Consider the following 19,264-nt stretch of genomic DNA (forward strand, 5'->3'; position numbering starts at 1 on the left):
CTCAAGATCATGTGTTCCGTAAGTCAAGGGTTTTTTCAGTTTAGAAAAGTAACAGTGTCCCTAAGCAGAGTACAGGGCAGCATCCTGAGTCAAATACATTAATATTTCAGCAGTGAAAGGTATGAATATTCACAATAGTAGGATAAATACATTCTTGTCAGTTCTGGTTAGGTTTTCACACTCTGAAATTATACACAAGGGATTGTGGCCCTGTAATAAAATCAGTATCAGATACATAAGCAGAAAAGTTTTATACCCATGATCCTAGATAAACAGGCAGAAGGGGTTCTTTCCTCTGTTGAAGAAAGAAAATGGCCATCAGGGCAAACACATAAGGTGGCAAACCTCCTTCTTCAGGGCGATCTATACTGCAAAGCTACAAATGAGAGAAAAGAGGATAAGCATTCTTTTGTACTTGTCAAAAAGAGGATAAGCATTCTTTTGTACTTGTCAAAAAGTACATTCTTTTGTAAACTTGTCATTTATGTAATTTGGTCTAAAACCCGTTACTTCATTTCCGTGTGTCACGATTTACCCCTCCAAATAAAACTCCACAGTGACAAAATACTTCCTTGTACTTTTGGGGTAACCACAGATTGTGCTTTTGAGTGAGTTTCAATTTCAAATTTTTCATTTTAACTAAACTCATTTGTGAAGGGCCCTAAAAATAATATTTAGTTTTATTTTTTTGATATCCATGGTAACTCCATTCACTTGGTTCAAAAACTTGTTAATGGAGTCAAAATGATGGTTCAATTCCAACTGTAAGCCAATTGGCTTTGCTCAGTTTAATGGTCCCCTCACCCTTAGCTACGACCTTGAAAATGCATGCTTTGGTCAGAAAGGTGATTAGGGGAGAATGTAGGCAAACTCATTAGCGCTAGCAGAAATAACAACTTAGAAAGCATGGCCTACTTAGTGATGAAGTAGGAGGCTGCTTTCAAAAGACAGCACATTGTGATTATCAATTCACCCAGTTAAGAGTGGGACATCCTCTGTCCCTGTTGGGTCCTGGACCCAAGCAACAGGAACTACGTATTGTTACTGCCATGTCCTAATCGGTAAAGCTTTGGCTTTTCTCTACACAGAATCTCAATTTTATAATCATGATAAGACCTTACATTTTGGGGAAGTGTTAGATGCTCTCATGATTATTTGAGCATTTCAATAGGATACCATATTTAAAACACTGTAGAAATGTAAAGCAAGATCAGATAGTGGCTTTCATTTTTTGGGAGTCTCTGGGTATATCATTGGAAATGGTATGAGAAGCTTCATTTCAAACTTTCCTGTGCCTGAGAATCACTTCTGGAAACTAGTTAAAAAGTAAACAGTTGGTGGGTCACATACTATTGATGAGATTCATCTTATGAAGCTGCAGCTTCATTTATAAATGCTTTTAGACATTGTCTTTTCCTCAGCAAAGGCCTGGTTCATTTACAGTGTATTTGATTCATATGGTACAAAGGTAGGAATATTGTGATGAGTATATTTTCTTGATCTGCAGAAAATGACTTCTTAACCCACCTGTGGGAGTCCTGCACTCTAAACTGACTTTTCACTGATGGCCGTAATGCGCCTTAATCCACACACGTTTTTATCAGGTTTTCCTGACAACCTACATCAAGAATCTTTAAGCAGCGTAATTTTGTCTCTCTTAATTGAGCAGGACAACGTGAACAAGATCCAGCCCCAAACTGAGACTAAGGGATGGGGGGTTTTAGCTAGTGAAGCTGTTCAAGCACAGACAACCTTGTAAGTTCATGAAATAAAGTGAACTTGCTTCCAAGGATGTCAGCTGAGAAATCCATAAAAATCCCTGCTACACAATTAACATGGAAAGAATTATGGTTTGAGATAGACTTGTACAAAAAAACATGATTCTGGGAGAGTTGCATTTTTCTGAGGGTAATAGCTATGCCATTCTACCACTAGAAAGGGGGAAACGGGAGAGGGACTGACAGAATTCTCTTCTGCTGTTATTCAAACTATGTGTTTTTGAATTTGCCTCCAGCTGATGAGAGTAATGTTAGATTTAGGACACATCACTGAAATGCCAGCTGGTTGCTTCCACTAACAAATATATGGAAATAGCTTTCGAGGTATTTTTTTAAAGCATCAAAATTTTACTTTTGTTTGGTGAGGGATCAGAACTACAAAGAAAAGAAAAAAAATGTAAACATTTGGGCCATAACTCTGGGATTTGACTTACAAATCTAATTTTTTTTTTTTTTTTTTTGCGGTATGCGGGCCTCTCACTGTTGTGGCCTCTCCCGTTGTGGAGCACAGGCTCTGGATGCGCAGGCCCAGCGGCCATGGCTCACGGGCCCAGCCGCTCCGCGGCATGTGGGATCTTCCAAGACCGGGGCACAAACCCGTGTCCCCTGCATCTGCAGGCAGACTCTCAACCACTGTGCCACCAGGGAAGCCCCCACAAATCTAATTTTTAATAAGCATCATAAAGCATTTTGATCTTTTGAGCAATACGTCATAGTGAAATAGAAACTGAGTTTTCCTTTCTGTACACGTTAAAATTTCTGTTCTAATACTCAGATGCCAACTCCCTTGATGTCTATAAATATGCATCCAAACATTTAAGATTAAATGAACCATGTAAAAATCAAAGCATACTGCTTATGCACACACAGAATGTGCATTCATTTAAAGAACTCAAACCTACCTTTGCCCAGTACCTAAATGCAATCACCAAAGGAACCAGCTTTGATTCTAGTTTTCCAAGGGCAGTTAAATGATTTGTTGTCAGACAAGCATTTTCATTTCCTGCACTCACTTTACAAAGAAGACCACTGGTGGGGGTAGAGGGTGAGAATGGGAAGGAAAAAGAGAAAGTATTATACAGGTATCAGGTGTCTTTTACACCACCACCAACTAATTTACACTGATAGTAAATACTTCTAACTCACTAAACCTTTATGGGTCATCTCAATATTGTATTAAAAAAGATAGGGCAGCTGTCTTCTAAGTAAACTTTATTTTTCAAGAACTAAAACTTCATGTTTTCATATATTAAAATTATTTTGGGGGGAAAATGCAAGTAAGGAGAATACTGTAAAATCTTTCAAATGGGAGTATGAATTCATCTTTATAAGGGCAAGAGTGTTTTCCCTAGCTGGAGGAATCTGCCTAATGGCAAATCATTACAGCCTACAAACTACCCATTTACAGTGGTAATGGTAATGCTTCCAGATGGAGAGAGAGCCGGGTGAACTGTTACTCAGCACTGTTTAAAATGCTTCTAAAAAGGATGGCAAATAAAGGTGATTAGAGCAAGTAACTATTTGACAGAGGTGTTTTTTACTGAAATGGGTCAAAATGCTTCCTACCTATATTTTTTCTTTTTAAGTAATTTTACTCTTTTAAAAATAAAACACTTTTTCCTCTTGTGTTAAACACCAACAGTAGACGGAGAATGCTAACAGGAAGCTTCTGAAATTAACCACATAGGAGCTTACAATTCTAGAAACTGGACATTAAGATGGAGTAAAGTACAAGTGCTTTTGGTACTTAATAAACAGCTTAAAGAAGCAGAGACCTTTGCTTTTCTCTGCACACCACCACTGGCACCCTAGCGTGGAAATCTGCGTCAACATCAATAAAAGAGTCTGGAAAAAGAAAAGAATATCAGATAGGTTAGTTAACTAAGCCTTTGTTTAAAAGCACAACTAGATAAAGTACAAGTACCAGTTGTGAATTATCTGTTTGACCTTTTGAAAGACCATTACAAAATAAGGTTCTCAAGAGATGATTATGAAATAAAAGTGACTTGAAAAGGAAAAAAGTATTATATTCAAGAATCAAGTAATCACATTAATTTAAAATCCTTATTTTGAAAAACTAATGTCTGATTAGAAATGACTACATTATTGAATTAGAACATTTAAATGTTACGTGGGTAACAATTAGAAATATGAATAGGACATTAAAAAAAATTGCTGCAAAAGCTACTAAAATACATGGGGTCAAAATACATACTGACTGAAGTAAGAAGAAATGTTTAAATGTTTCATTCAATCAAAACAAAAAGGATGGGAAAGACTAATTCAAGGGATGAGACAATTGAATGAGGCCTACGGAAAGCACATAAGCCGCCAAGCCCCAGTTGGACATTACTCTGGACTACTGATAAACCTAACTGGGAACAATGATTTGTTGATTCATTCATCTGGGCTGGGCCACACTATTTATTATTTGTAAAGTACTAATTTAAACCATAGAATTAAAAAGATTACCCTTTAGTTTTTTACCCTCAAGAGTAAATTTTACATATTTTAATTCTTTTTACTCTCAGCCTAGGGCTAATATAATCTTTCTAAATTATGACATTATCACCAAGCTAAAAGCTTTACTTACAAAATAATTATTCTGCATAGTAGGACAACTAACAAGACTCTAATTAACTTGCTAATGATTTATGGGCATTTCCTTTAGTTTTTTGTTTGGATATTACCCATATAAGTAAATCAAAAAACATGACTTCTTATTTTCAAAGTTTGAGAAATAAGATATTCAAATTATAGACAAAAGAAAAATTTAAGAGCAAAATGTGGAAAGAATTTGGCCTTACCACTGTTCTTTAAACATTCTTGGACAAGTAAGAGAACATCTGGCTGAGACATCTAGGAAATAAATCAGTGAATATATCAAATAATCCATAAGTACTTTTGCTTCACTGAGATAATACACAGTCGTTTGAAATTACCCAAATTCTTTTCCAAATTAGAAAGCACCTTGCTACCAGAGTAAAGGAATTAATCATTGTGCTGTGTGCACACATCAGTCAGACACAGAGAGATGAGCAAAAAGAGGATGAGTGTGGGCAAAAAGAGACCTACTATGCAGTTAACTCCTGATTCACTAATTCCCGAGGTAATTAGCCTCTCAGCAAATCTCAAAGTTGTGGCTAGAGGTTGTCAAACTGTTAACAATATTACTTCTCACTCTGTGAGACTACTTCAACAGATTGCTTACCCGGGTCTCCACTTTAGTCTTGCCTTTCTCTATTAATCTTTGCTCCACACAGGAACCAAAACCACTTAAAATCATACATTAGATCTAGTTGTGACCCTCCTTAAAACTCTCAGTCTGGCTTCTTAATGCCCTTAGGTCAAAATGAAATTCTGGCTTCCTGTACGTTGGGCCCCAGACTACTCCTCTATCCTAATCTTAAACTATTCTTTCTCAAGGTGCCTTCACCACAGCCCTTACAATTTTCCCTTTAGCATGCCTTGAATAGGTCAAACTCACTGTTTGCAAATGATGTGCCCTCAGGCTGAAACACTCTTTTACCCTTTCACTGTCCCCACCCATTTTCATCTTTTAGAGTTCAGTTTAAATGTAATCCCTTCAAAGGGGTCTTCAGGACAGCTATATCTACACTCTTTTATTTTCTCTCACAGAACCTTGTTTCCCTGCATAGCTCTCATTGTAATTAATTATACATACGTATTTACTTATCTCCTTCCCTAGTATGAATTCCAGGAGGGACGAATGGTATCTGTTTTGTCCTCTAGAACCTAGTATGGTGCTTGACATATACTCAAACTCACTGAATATTTGCTAAATGAATGAATGACATGAAATCAAAATAACTGCTATGCTGGTAAATTATTAAGCAGAATTTAAGGTTAAAAGAACAGTAAAATCTATTGGTCAGCTGACCAGGTAGCTATAGCAGTCAGCGATGGCAAGGAATGAGAAGTTGTGAAACAGAACATCTGGGGGAGGAGACTAGGAATCATTTTTATTTTTAAGTAGCAACACAAGTAAATGGGCATAAACCATTTGCAAACTGGCCTGCAGGAACCACCAGTAAGTAAATGGATAATCTACCAAAGTGCCTTCCAGTTTTTTTTTTTTTTTTTTTTTTTTATGGTACACGGGCCTCTTACTGTTGTGGCCTCTCCCATTGCGGAGCACAGGCTCCGGACGCGCAGGCTCAGCGGCCATGGCTCACGGGCCCAGCCGCTCCGCGGCATGTGGGATCTTCCCGGACCGGGGCACGAACCCGTGTCCCCTGCATCGGCAGGCGGACTCTCAACCACTGCGCCACCAGGGAAGCCCTGCCTTCCAGTTTTAAAGTTCTGACTTATCAACGTCTTTTTGAACCATGTTTAAACCAGAAATCTAGGCTAGGTGTAGTTCTTCAAAAGCATAATTATTTTTACAAGGTGGGTGTATATAAGGAAACTCAGGAACAAATTAAGCTTGCAGGTCATAAATGTTTATATAGATACACAATTTGAAATCTGAAACCCTTTCCTGCCATTGGAAAGTTGACTTATCAAGATAATTTAATCCTTTCAAGTTAACAGACCTAAATTACCCGATCAGATTCACATGGTTAGAAGACCAGTGTCTGAAGAAAGTATGAAAGATCTGTAGAATAAAAAGAAATGTTCTAAAATTGAAGGCATGCAGAAGAACATAAAAATGGCAATTTTAGGAAAAAAAATTATACTTTTAAAAACAATGCAGTTTTAGGAAAAAAAATCACACTTAAACTGTTTCAAGTATCTAAAATATATCCATATATAGCTCACATTTGGGGAAAAAATGAATTTCTGTACCACTCTGTGAAAATTCTAACATTTCACTTTGTACTTACAATGGCTGGAAATTGAATGTCAATGTTTATATCCGAATTTTTGAAACCCAATCTGCTACAGGATGACCCATATAATCTCAGAGAACAATCTAAAACCAAAAAAATTGAATAAATACAAGTCATAAATAAACTAAAATTTCTCAAAAGTTATTACAAGACACTGCTATTTCAGAAATGTAACCATCAATTAGAACTACACACAAAGGAAAAACAGTGTTCAAGTCTGGCATAAGCAAAGGACAAGAATGGGTGACTCTTTGCTCTTGTCTTCATTTTATTTTATTTAAAAGGGAAGACTGTATTGACTGCAGTTTATTTTAATAGCCACTCTTTTCGTATCAGTTGTAAAACATGTTAAAACTTACTTTACTATTTCATGTTTTGTGCAGAAAATACTATTTGAAATGATTTTTTAAATGTGGAAGTCGAAAAGGGATGCCTAACTTTGTCATACGTTTGTAAACCTGATAGTATGTATATACTGAAGAGTTAATACAAACACTTCACCTTTTTGAAAGCGTACATAGGTATAATTTACTATAAAGATCATGTTTCAGTAAAACAATCACAAAAATCAGCATAAAGTTACTTTTCAATATGAATACTCATTGTATTATGAAAAAAAGCTTAATTTAACATAATATAATCCCTTTAGGAAAAGTTTAGAAAATAATTATAGTATCACTGATATAACTTAAAATGTTAGGCAGCAAGAGATTCACAGTTCAGAGAAAGACGTGTGTATGTGTACCACCTATATTTATTTTACAGCATTTTTCCCAATGTTTTACTATTGTTGTGCCAAAAAATTACCCCTTCTCACCAGGGGACTTTGTATTTTTTTTTTTCCAGGTTTGTTAAGTCAAACAACTTCTTTGGGTTTTAACAGGTTTTCCATGACAAAGCACATTCAATTTTACAATGAAAATCTATGGCAAAAATCAAAATTACAAATGACTTCTCAGGAGCTTGTCTACAACATAAAGGATGAGACACCTATACAGGGGGATGAGCAGAATCTTGCCCTTTATTTTTTTTAACAGATATATATTAATATGAATCATATACTATATGAATGATCTTTCAGTAGAACAAACAGTTTTATGGGTGGTATGGCGATAAATTCAAATAGTGATTTCAACGCTGGCTGTGGATCAGAATCACTTGTGGAGCTTTGAAAAAAAATAGTTTTCCATGGCTCCACAGACATAACTTGGAAAAATCAATTCAACACTGCACAAAATCTCTTACAAATTAGTTTTGAAAGCTCATTTTAGATGGTGCAATTCTTTTAAGTGCGGTTAAATAGAACCTTTTATGGACACAGATAACCTGAAAATGACTCCAGGATACTTTTCTTTATTTTAACTCAAAATATTGTGTCAATGTAAATAGGTAGAAAGGTATGATGATCATTTTGTAATGTATAAAAAATACTGTATCACTATGTTGTACACCTGAAACTAATATATTGTAAGTCAATTATACTTCAATTAAAAAAAAAGAAACTGAACTTAGAGATAGAAAGTAAATAAATAAATAGAAAGGTAAACAGATATACAAGAGTCCCATGGTGCTCTAATAATACGGGGCATGTAAATGGACAGACACAATGAAACTCACAATGAAGACAGGTTAATGACAACATATGTAAAAGTCTTTGTTACCTTAGGGTAAGCCAGGAGAAACAAAAACATACAATAAAATTGAGAGCTTCAGGACATGGCAAATCAATTTCTATTAGGCAAAAATTACTACTGGTAGGAAAAATGAATGGGGTACTTTTAGGTAGCTAAAAAGAAAAACAAATCTAGAAAATACCTGGTAACTTGTGTTGGAACACATTTTCCATGATACGTTTAATTTCTAGTCTCTGTTCCAAGTTCTCATTGTGTAAGCCACACTCCTGTACCACTCTGTCAATGGCAATACCAATCGCATTTATCTGGGAGGGTGTAGGCGGGGGTAACGTGGTGAGCAACTCTTCCTCCTGCTTCTCCTTTTAATATCAATGTTGAGATCAAAAATGATTCACACAGTTTTTACCTTCTACCATTCACAGAGACAACACCCTGTACAGTATTCTGGAATATTTTTCTTAGCCCTCCTTCTCACTTTAGCTGTTTTAGTCTTCATCTTATCAAACACGCACACACTTCTTTATGCACATAAAGTGATAATAGAGGGAAGACAGGAATAAGGAAAAAGTGTAAAGAAAGAACTTTAGAAATAGCAATGGCAAATTATTTACTTTATTATTACTGACCTAAGGACATATATCTAGGTCCTACCATTGGCTTCATTCATCCTGATACTGTCCTAAGGAAATTCACAAGACTGCCCAGCAAACATATCTGACCAGTATAAAATATTTTGGTCAAAATAAATTCAGCAATATAAGTAGCAAAATTACTAATACCATAATCTTAAGGGAAGTCATAAAGATGACAAGTAATAACTGACAAGTAAACATATTTGTTTGGGTTATAGTAAACTTACCTTAATGTTTTTCTTGTGTCTCTTCTCTTTGATATGCTTATGAGCAAATGCAATGGATTCAATTAAAACATCACAGAGTTTGCAGGTGTACTTTGCTGTAGGGTAGTTTCTCGGTCGCTACAATTTGAATAGATTTATAGAGACATACACATAAGCACATATTTATAGAGACATATAGAGAGAAAGATGTACAGAGACAAAATACAGGTAAACAAAAACTGGCCAGGAGATGATTTCTCATTCACTTTAAAAACTGTTAATATAGTACTATCACTCTTTATCACTATGCTAATAATCATTTTTGAAAAATAATTCTTAAAAAAAAAGTAATTCTATTAAATCAAACAGTATCACTTTTGACTTGTAGTGCTTAAATATCAAAGTAGGATATATAATTCATCAAAGCACATGTTCCCAATTACTAATAGATTAAACCAAAACAAGGATTTTAACTAACAAATTTTAACTAACAAAAGGCTGTTACCCTTTTCAGCCTGTCAATGCAGTCTCTTTTCAATCGCTCCTCAGCCTGTTGTAAGCCCAGTAGCTCCTTAGTTGAAAGCACAGATTCATCAATCACAGGGCCTTCCAAGTCTCCATCCTGTTCATTTTCCTCATTTCTAGTCCTCCGTGGCTTCCTAGGTCTGGACCTCTGCTTCTTGTTTTCTTAAGTTAGTGGGAAAATATTATTGGCAATACTGAATAACACCACTCTGAGTAAAAAGCAGAACTTACATATTAATGAAATCGTGTGATATCTGAATGACATCTGAACACAGAGCAAAAGGAAAGGTATACCTCTCCCATGGATAAAATGCTTAAATACTCTTAAGCTCCTCACATTTGGATACACCAATCCACAGAAACCACCTTTTTGGAAAACTTAAAAGAATTCTACTTCAACCATAAAATTTGATTTTATCATCTCTTCCTGGTATACTGCTGAGCATACTCAAGCAATAGTAAAAATTATCCTTTGAAGTACACCTGTAATTCTAATGTAATTAATATATCATAATATACAATGTACATGTATCTAACGCTTCCTAGTACACCTGTAAGTATACCTGGTATTCTAATGAAAACTATCCACATCTGTTTTCATTTTTTATAAGTGAACAGTCTCAATGGAGCAAAGATGGACACTCTATCTCCAAAGAACTCAGAAATCAACTACATTCTTATCTGGAGTGAAAATCCATCACTAAATTGTAAATTTAGCATTCATATTATTGGGCCCTCCCCCACATTAATATCAAGAAGTCCAAGCCAAAACTGTATTTACCGAGGATAACTATTACCCATTTTATCTTTACTTTCATTTTAGCTTCTTTGAACAGCCTGCACACTGAGCATATTTCAAAGGAAAAAAACAATTAGCAGTTGAAATAAAAGTTTTCTACAAGTACAGACTAATTCATTTGTTTATAAACCCTGCTGCTAGTTCTACACTCCTTATAACTAATAAATGCATCTATTCCTTTTTTAAACTTATAACTTTTCAACTTCAGTAAAACTGAAGATGCTTGTGGGACTGATCTACAAAAAATTGTTTTTAATAGCTTTGGTAATTTCTATCAAGTTCTGAAAATGAAGCTACTAGTACCACATAAGAGTCGAATGAAATTCATTTCCGCAATGAAAACTGTGATAAGTGGACTGAATAGTTTTTAAATGGCTTACCAAAATTTACTCTCTGAAAATATAAACCTACTGAAATGCTCTGCCTGAGGCAACTGCCATGTCAAGTTTTCAGTGGAACTCATTATTTGTATAGCAAGTACAATGAATCAGTCGACTGAAAAGAAATAATGTCAGGAAAGGGACGTGTAGGACCTCTAATTTTAAAAACAGCTATCGCCAACAGCTCTAAAGGAAAAGCAGCAAGCACTGTACTCAAGCTACCCTGAGATGAATATAATGAAATTCTGCAAATACAGCAGCAATCAGAAAAATTAAACAAGTATTAGGACAAATACAGTTGTCTTTTTTTTTTTTTTAAAGCAATCAAAATGGGACAAATAGAATACTAAAAGGTAAGTAGTCAAAAACGGTCTATTGCTTTTTAACACTCCCCCTATGCCCAATTAAATTATCACAGTCTTTTAAGGACAGTACTCCTGATCCGCATAAACCTTTGAGATAAGCAATTCTTTTAACTCAGAGGTGTGTCTATTCTCATTTAATTTGCTTATCATTAAAAACTCTAAATAACTGCATCTGACTTCAGTTTTCAGGGCAAAGTTTCTTAGGCAAACACTCATTAAAGGTTTACACTAACATGTGCAACATCATCAGAGAAGTCCATTGTTAGTTCACAAAACAAAAACTGATATGAAACCAAATTCCTTTTTTCATCTCCTCTCTCTTGATCACAAAGGCTTCTTACTATATTTGCTATCATTTTTCTAGAAAGAGTGACTTTAATTTCCCTCCAAAGAGCACAGTTAACGCCTTACTTTATACACAGAAGTGGATGGCTGCACAAATTGTCTGATGATGACAATAACTGCAGCTACCAATACTGAGTATTTTATCATGTGACAGATGCAATGTAAGCACTTTATGTGCACTGCCTCAGATTAATCCCTACAGTGATCCTGTCATGGATGCTAATATTATCCCCATTATACAGATAGGGAACATGCTGGTCCAAGAAAATAAGTAACTTGTCCAGGGACACATGACTAAATCCAATAAAGGGATTTAAAACAGAGATTAGAGCATGGATGGAATTCTGAAATTCATCTTTCTATCTAACAGTATAAGAAAAATCCCTTCTTGTAGCAAACCCATTCACATCTAAAATAGACCAGAACTCCCTACCACTTAGTTTGTTAAAAAAAAAAAAAAAAAAAAAAAAAGGCAGGAACTGACAAGGCAATACAAACTTCTGAACTGAGTTTCATAGACCTGCATGGTAAAAACAGTTAAAATCTCATTGAAGGGAATCTAGAAAGGCAAAGCTGGGTATTGCTAAAAAAAATTCCCATAATTACTTAAAGGACGACTACCTGGCTCATCCCAGGCTTTCTGTAGTAATATGAATTCTCTGTATACAGTACTCCAAGTTTCTCATATTTCATTTGCATATGGTCCATTACTCCATTCACAAAGGACAAGTGCATTTGAGCAGATATTTTCCAGCTAAGATCATTAATGGCATTGTCCCAAATATATTAAATTGGCAATCTAGGATATATGAGGAATGAAGTAGGGGCAGTAAAGTAGAACTGAAAAATAGAAAGTTAGCATTAAAAAACAAAGCAACTCTAAGATAATTTTCATTATATCTTCTTGCATCATTTAATAAGATGATTAAGATATGTTTGATTTAAGGAATATTAAGATATTAAGTTTGATTTAAGGAATCAAACTTAATATCTTCCTTCCGTATTAAGATATAAGTTTGATTTAAGGAAAATTTCAGTCCCTTTAGTGAGATCCTTTTTAGGATCCTCTGAGTACAGTGTAAAGTTTATACTTTAAACTGAATTTCTCACTACAGTAAGCAATGTTATGCCAAAGCTTAATATTTTCTTCATGAAGATTTTTCAAGGGATAGAAACTGAACAGTCCTTCATTTGGAAACTGAAAGCACACACATATAATTTCATATATCGCAAACACAGGACTTTTGAATTGACTTCAACAAAAAGATAGTAAAAATGCAGGTCCTATTCAAAATCACTTAAGCTTTGCTTTTAAGACTAGGCAGAATATAGAATAAGAATATAGAATATAGAATACAGAATAAGAGGTTTTTGGTCTGTAAACAGTCTCTTTTATTATCTATCTGGTTGCAAACTTTTGACCTATAAATCTTTCTTTTGGTAATGCTGCTTAAGATCAACTTTTTCTTTTCTGAAAGACCAACAATTGGTAACTAAATTAGAATGTCCATGTCTCACCTGGACACTGTAATAAAGAACTACTTAAATATACACAAACTTTTAGAATCGAAAGGCCAGAAACTATGAATACGTGTTCAGTTCCCTCTGTCAGATTCCAGGCCGAGTTCATGGCCAGAGCAGCACAGTACTTGATTTCAGTTCCACTTCCTCATCTACCACTCTGCATAAACAAGTCTGGATAAATTTAACCTCTCCAGAGACACAGATACCTGCTTTGTATTGAATAAAATTGTGATTCTACCTTTGATACACCATGACAGAGCACTGCAATTCGTTCAAGTACTTTTTAGCTTAAAGATTTACGAGGCTGGTTGATTCTTCTTTTCTCCTGCTACATGGACAAAATCTATTCACCTTTTAGAAAAAGGTATAAATAATAACTCTGGGGCAATTATTATCAAGCACATAGGGTGCTTAGAAGGCTTTTGGTTTTACTGAAACTAAAAGGACAAGCTTTTATCTTATCTGAATTTCTGACTTTCTAAACAATGTTTTTCAACCTGTTTACCACGTTCACTTTTGAGAAAAAAAATCTTGCACTGTCCTTCTCTAGAGATTGAGATCCACACAAAAGACACATATCCCTCTGTAGCAGGAGATATATGCAGTCTACATCGTGTTTTTACATAGAATAAGTTTTTTTTTAAGCTTTATATTCTGTTGTTTATATTACAGATACATTCATTATTCAAGTACAAAATTAAAATACATAATTTAGAAAACACATACATACCCCTCAGAAATTACGATATATCCCCAGGGGGATATCATCACCCTCTTCTGTAAAAAGTACCAATGGGAAATATAGTTTTACTAAAGTAAAATAAGCCTTGTGGCAAAGTAAACTTTTAAAGGGAAATAAATGCAACATATTGAAGTTGCCCAAAAAACATGATTACAATCCTTAAAATAATCACATTAAATAAGCAGAAACTATGAAAAACTGGAACTGCATTGCAGAAAATAATAAAACTCATTTGAATGAAAAATAAAAGACATTGCTGACGTCAGGGTTGTAACTTGACAAGTTGGAAACATTACCAGGGCTTCCTGCTTCCATTTCTGACATAGTTTCGAGGCTTGTCAGGTCTTTATGAAATAGTCGTCTTACAGTTCTGCACCCTCTTCCATCTTGCCACCTATACCCATCTTCACTTTCTTGAAAAGAGTCTCTTCTTGGTCGGTTTGTAACAGGAATTCTAGGTCCAGGTTTGAATTCTCTCCAACTGTCTGAATTACCAGCAAGTTCATCAGATAGCCATCTTTTACTCTGATCTTTGTGGCTGTCATTTATCCAAGCGGGTTGACTGTAAATTGGGTTCTTAAATGCATATGGATTGCTAGAAACAGCATATGGTCCTTTTCTGGGGGTATTCCCATAGTTCCCTGGTGTTCCTTTTTTTTTTGGAAGGCCTTTTTCCATTTTACTGCCATGGCCTTTAGCATAATCATCCATTATTAAATAATCTTGTTGGGGGTGACCCCTTCTGAAATCCTCATCATCTGTAGTCCCTCGCTCTTTAGCACGCCTCACAAAATAAGGTTTTGTGGCATCTCCCATGATCTTTGACTTCAATTTTCTTACTCTTCACCTGGAAGAAGGCATTTTGGAGACCAACTATAACAAGGTATCATACTAAGTTCACAAAGTACCACACATTTATCGCACAGATGCTCAAAAGCTTGTAAGAAACCCTTCTTTTCCTAATTTCCATCACGTTCCAATAATTAGTGCGTTATACTAGAAGTTAGGAGGCTTAATTCTATAATATTCTTCATAGATATTATATAGATATAACAAAAGCTCTTTTCTTCAGAATCCCCCAAAGCCTCCCAAAACCAAATACCTCACCCCAAGCCTATACTTTAGAGAATTCCCCAGTCTTTTAAAAACAAGCTGGCAATTACTTTTAAGTGTTACTACAAACTAACCGAAACTTTGTAAACGCAGTACATCTCTCAACTCCACTTTTCAGTCCCTTCTACGTACCCCGGCACCTCGGCTCCGCTTGAGACTATTCAGAACGACAGGCTTCGATCTCTTAGGCTACGGAGGGCTCCCGACCAAGGCTCCGCTCTGGTCAGTGGGGCTGGCTTTCTGACCAAGGGACAACTCAAGCTAATCCCCCCAGTCCTCATCCTCCCACCCCAAACAAGTTTGGTTTTGTCACGAACAGCAATTCTCCCTCTTCGATCCCCATGGGACCGCCCCACCCCCGATCTGCCTCGTTTTCCACCCTTTGGGTCGGAGGCGGAGAAACAGGAGGCGTCTCCGCAGTCCTGGCCAAGAAGCCACCGCGGGGACCAGGAAGCAGGAAGTGACCTGCCTCCTCGATAGGGTTCCGGGGTCTCCCCGGCCGGACAAGGGGCTGGGGCCGAGTGCCTCCACCCAGATCCCTTCTTCTCCAGCCCCCGCAGGGTCTGACACAAAGTGAAGACGCGGACTCGAGCCCGACAGCTCAGTCCCCACCGGCTCGGGGGTTCCCTGGACCTCGCAACCGGGGAGAGGAGGCCGGCGGAGGATGCAGCCAACGTATGTCCTAGGCCGGGCCCACCCTCGACTGTGCAGACCGGAGAACCCACCCAAGACCCTCCCCGGACGCGAGTCTGACAGGGACACGGGGGGAAACGGTGCCCGTGAGCACTCACCACCTCCGCCGCGGCCCCCCGCCTCTTCCTGTCCCGGCCGGGCTCCCTCTCCGTGTTTTCCTCCAGCCCCACTTCCGGCGCTCAGCGCTGTCTCATTGTGCGCTATTAGAAGCCGGCCGTGCCCAAGTCCGAGCGCTCCGCCGCGCACGCCGGAAACTCCCACCACCCCGCCGCTCCCGTTTCCGCCGCCGCCGCCGCCGCCGCCGCCGCCGCGGGGGCGCATTTTCCGGCAGTCGGTAGTCGGGAGTTGGGTCGGGGTCGGAGTGTAGGCTCTTCGCTGCTGCTCGCTCGGGGCTGTCCCCGCCTGGGCTCCTCTCTCTCGTGGGCTTTAAAAGCACCGGGGAGGCGTGCGGAGGAAGCCTCTGGTTCTCTGCGAGAGAAGCGAAGCCCGCGGTGAGGCGTAGCCGTGTGCCCGGGTCGGGTCGGAGACTCGCTTTGCCCCTGGATGCTCCACTCCAGGGCAAGTTCAGCGTGGGTCCGAGGCCTCGTGGCGCTCGTGCTGTTTTTCTGATGATTCGAGTGATTGAACGTCTCAGTGAGGTCTTAATGGCCGACCCTAGCTTTTAAGCCTCCGCTGTTCATCCGGATCACAGTATGGCTCAGAGAAAGAAATGCTGTGCTTTTTTCTTGGATTGTGTACGGATTTGTTTCTCTTAAAAACAAAATCTGGTTTCGCAGAAAATGTGTAAATGCAAAGGATGACCAAGGAGGGCATTCATACTCGAATTTTCAAACGGAGAATATTTTAATGGAACTAGCAAACAAGTGGGTTCCTTTTTTCTCTCTCTCTTTTCCATTGACTTTACCTTCCTTGCTATCTGCAGTGTTCTAAATGCTTGGAAAGCCTCGAGCAACTAATAAAATTAGGGAGCTTTGAGAAAATGCAACAGTTTTGATTTCTCTTTAAGGGTATTTAAATATAAAGCCATGAGATTCTGTGGGGATAATGGTCTTAAAATGAACACATTAGTACTGGCTGTTGCCAGGCACTGTTCTGAGGGCTTTGCAAATAATTACTCATTTAATCCTCACAACAGTCCCACTAGGAGAATAGCATTATCCCCGTTTTAAAGATGGTGGGCGAAATAGCGTTTATTGTGAAGTAAATGGAACCGCTGGAATCCAAACCCTAATGAGGCAGAGTCTGTTTTTAACCACTGTCTATACTAAAGGTGATTTAAAACAGGTAGGTACAACTTTTGTTCAATGCTTTATCTAGATACTTTGGTTCTGAAAATACATGACAATCAAGCCAGTAATCTGACGGGCAGACAATGGCCTTTTATGGAGTCCAAAGGGAGTGTGATGATACATTATTACATTTATTATATGGAGGAACAGCACCACCACACCCAGCTGAGTAACTCTGTATGGAACAACCGGTTTAGGAAGAGTCACTCTTGACTGTCTAGAGTTCTAGAGGAGCAGTAGAGGACACATCTTTTTAAGAGTTTAAAATATTTTTTATTTGCATTTTCTTCAGTGTGTTTCCCAAAGCCTAACTTCTATTCAAAATGTACTTTTAAGATTCATCTTGAGGATAAATGAGGCTCTCTAAAACAAGATGCAATACTAATCAACAGATATTGACAGGTAAGATACCTCTTTCTGTCAATATTGCACTGTAATGGGAATTTAAATTGGTCATGGAGTTCATAAAATCCAGTTGAAAAGTTTGGTTTGATTCTTTTTTGGATGTCACTGGAGGGAATACTGATTTTCTCAGAATCTTTGCAGTGATTGCGTCATGGTCCAGACATATTTCCAACAATTTGGAGCAGAAATATGGGGGCTGTCTGCCTTAGAGGTCATTAACAAATTACAGAGGGCTAACAGGATCCCGTTTCTGCCTGCCGCAAAGTCTCTTAGTTTAAATTGTTTCAGGACCTTATATTTATGACCTAAGAAGTTGTGTAAAGTAAAGGAATTTTATTTCCAGTGCTTGTTTTCAAACCGTAGGAAAATCAGTGAGCTATTTTACGCTATGAACTAAAACCTAGACTGCTGTTCCAGAGTCAGCCATTTATTTAGGGTCATTCATCCATTTCGTTTTTTTCAACAGATGTTGAATTCCTGATATGTGCCTGATATATGAGAGAAATAGTCACAGTCCCTGTTTTCAAAGTGTTGAAAAATATGATAAAGGTAAAAAATGTCCTGAAATTGAAAATTTAAGACTTCACTTAGATGAATGTACTTTTTTTCCTCCTAAATTTGAGCTAATGTTACTCTGGGGCTCTACTTCCCTCTGGGAACTATGGGAAAAAAAAAATTTAACTTGCCAGTTAACATATCTCAAGTCTTTGCTAATTTAAATCATATCTTTGATGGTTTGGTCTCTTGGGTATACGCCCTATTGTTCAGATTTCCTTCTCCACTTCCTTTGCATGCTATCTGGAGATGTGACGATCTGGAGTCATATGATTGGAAAGAAGTGTGCCTAGATACACATCCACAGGCTCTTTGAGGGGGTCCTCTTGCTTCTTTGGTCTTTCTAGGCTCTGTCCTTTGCCTTGTTGCTGGATATCTGATGCTGAGGTCTGAGACTCATGGACTCGTGGTTAGTTCTGTCAGCTTAGTCCATCTCCAGTCGTTCGCTGTTGCCAGCTTGGACCCATCCTACTACACGTGATGGCATCATGCATCCCTCTTGGAATCTAGCTGCAACTCCCAGGTGATTTTCATTGTGGGTGGTCCATTACTTCCCCCCAGTTGGCAATCTCCTTGGCTACTTTGCTGTCTGTCTTCCTTGGCATCAAAAAGAATCCAGAGGGGCTTCCCTGGTGGCGCAGTGGTTGAGAGACCATCTGCCGATGCAGGGGACACGGGTTCGTGCCCCGGTCCGGGAAGATCCCACATGCCACGGAGCAGCTGGGCCCGTGAGCCATGGCCGCTGAGCCTGCGCGTCCGGAGCCTGTGCTCCGCAAGGGGAGAGGCCACAACAGTGCGAGGCCTGCGTACCGCAAAAAAAAAAAAAAAAAAAAAAAAAAAAATCCAGAAACATCTGGATTCTTTTCAAGAACACAAGGAATCTCAAGTATACCTGAAAGTGCCAATTTCAGTTCTCTGCTTGACTGTGTCCTGCTGTTATTTTCACACTCCTGAAATCATCCCATGTTTCTCTTCGGTAGTCTACTTCCCCCATGTTCCAGTCTGGGGATGGGCCACATGTTTCAAACTTTTCCCTCAACTAATCTTACTCTCTGAGTGATGGAAAGTTCTGCTCCCCTCCCTGTTGCCACGGAGACTAGCAGCCCCATCTTTCCTTCCTCTCCCTACTTCCAAGTTTCAGCTGCCCCTTTTCCCATGGAAACTGAATACCCAACTCCCAGCTATTTCTTAGGTCCCGTTGCCTGCTTCTCATCTTCACAATTATCAAATGCTGCACTCTAGACTTTTTTAGGTTCCCCACAGCCCTGTCCCCCACGGCTTTCCTGGGGTCGAACTTCCCAAGAGGCCTCTGAGTATCCACTGGATCAGGAACCTGAGAATATCCCTGGGCTCATGTGCTACCCCCTAAAACCTGCAGCCCTCCCATTGCAACTGAAGGCTGAGGGTTACCTGAGGCTTTTAGAAG

The 19,264-nt window shown here is 38.3% G+C and overlaps 1 protein-coding gene across 7 annotated transcripts in view; it reads right to left on the minus strand.

Annotated features, from left to right (window-relative positions):
* TUT7 (terminal uridylyl transferase 7) overlaps positions 1-15,811 on the minus strand; it is a 69,841-nt gene extending 54,030 nt beyond the window's left edge. For 3 of the 7 annotated variants that reach the window (XM_032635838.1, XM_032635834.1, XM_032635837.1), the window contains exons 1-10: positions 15,029-15,707; positions 14,080-14,630; positions 9,609-9,790; positions 9,125-9,241; positions 8,447-8,624; positions 6,626-6,714; positions 4,586-4,637; positions 3,554-3,623; positions 2,681-2,807; positions 257-376 (exon numbers count right to left, since the gene is read on the minus strand). In XM_032635838.1, coding sequence (XP_032491729.1) covers positions 257-376; positions 2,681-2,807; positions 3,554-3,623; positions 4,586-4,637; positions 6,626-6,714; positions 8,447-8,624; positions 9,125-9,241; positions 9,609-9,790; positions 14,080-14,599 — 1,455 coding nt within the window. In that variant the 5' untranslated portion in view covers positions 14,600-14,630; positions 15,029-15,707. Of the gene's footprint in view, positions 1-256; positions 377-2,680; positions 2,808-3,553; positions 3,624-4,585; positions 4,638-6,625; positions 6,715-8,446; positions 8,625-9,124; positions 9,242-9,608; positions 9,791-12,138; positions 14,631-15,028 lie in introns of all 7 variants that reach the window. The other 4 variants (XM_032635835.1, XM_032635832.1, XM_032635833.1 and 1 more) reach the window with 3 other exon arrangements.
* Between the last annotated feature and the right edge of the window lie 3,453 nt (positions 15,812-19,264).

The sequence above is a fragment of the Phocoena sinus genome, chromosome 6 (assembly GCF_008692025.1).
Source record: "Phocoena sinus isolate mPhoSin1 chromosome 6, mPhoSin1.pri, whole genome shotgun sequence".
NCBI lineage: Eukaryota > Metazoa > Chordata > Mammalia > Artiodactyla > Phocoenidae > Phocoena > Phocoena sinus.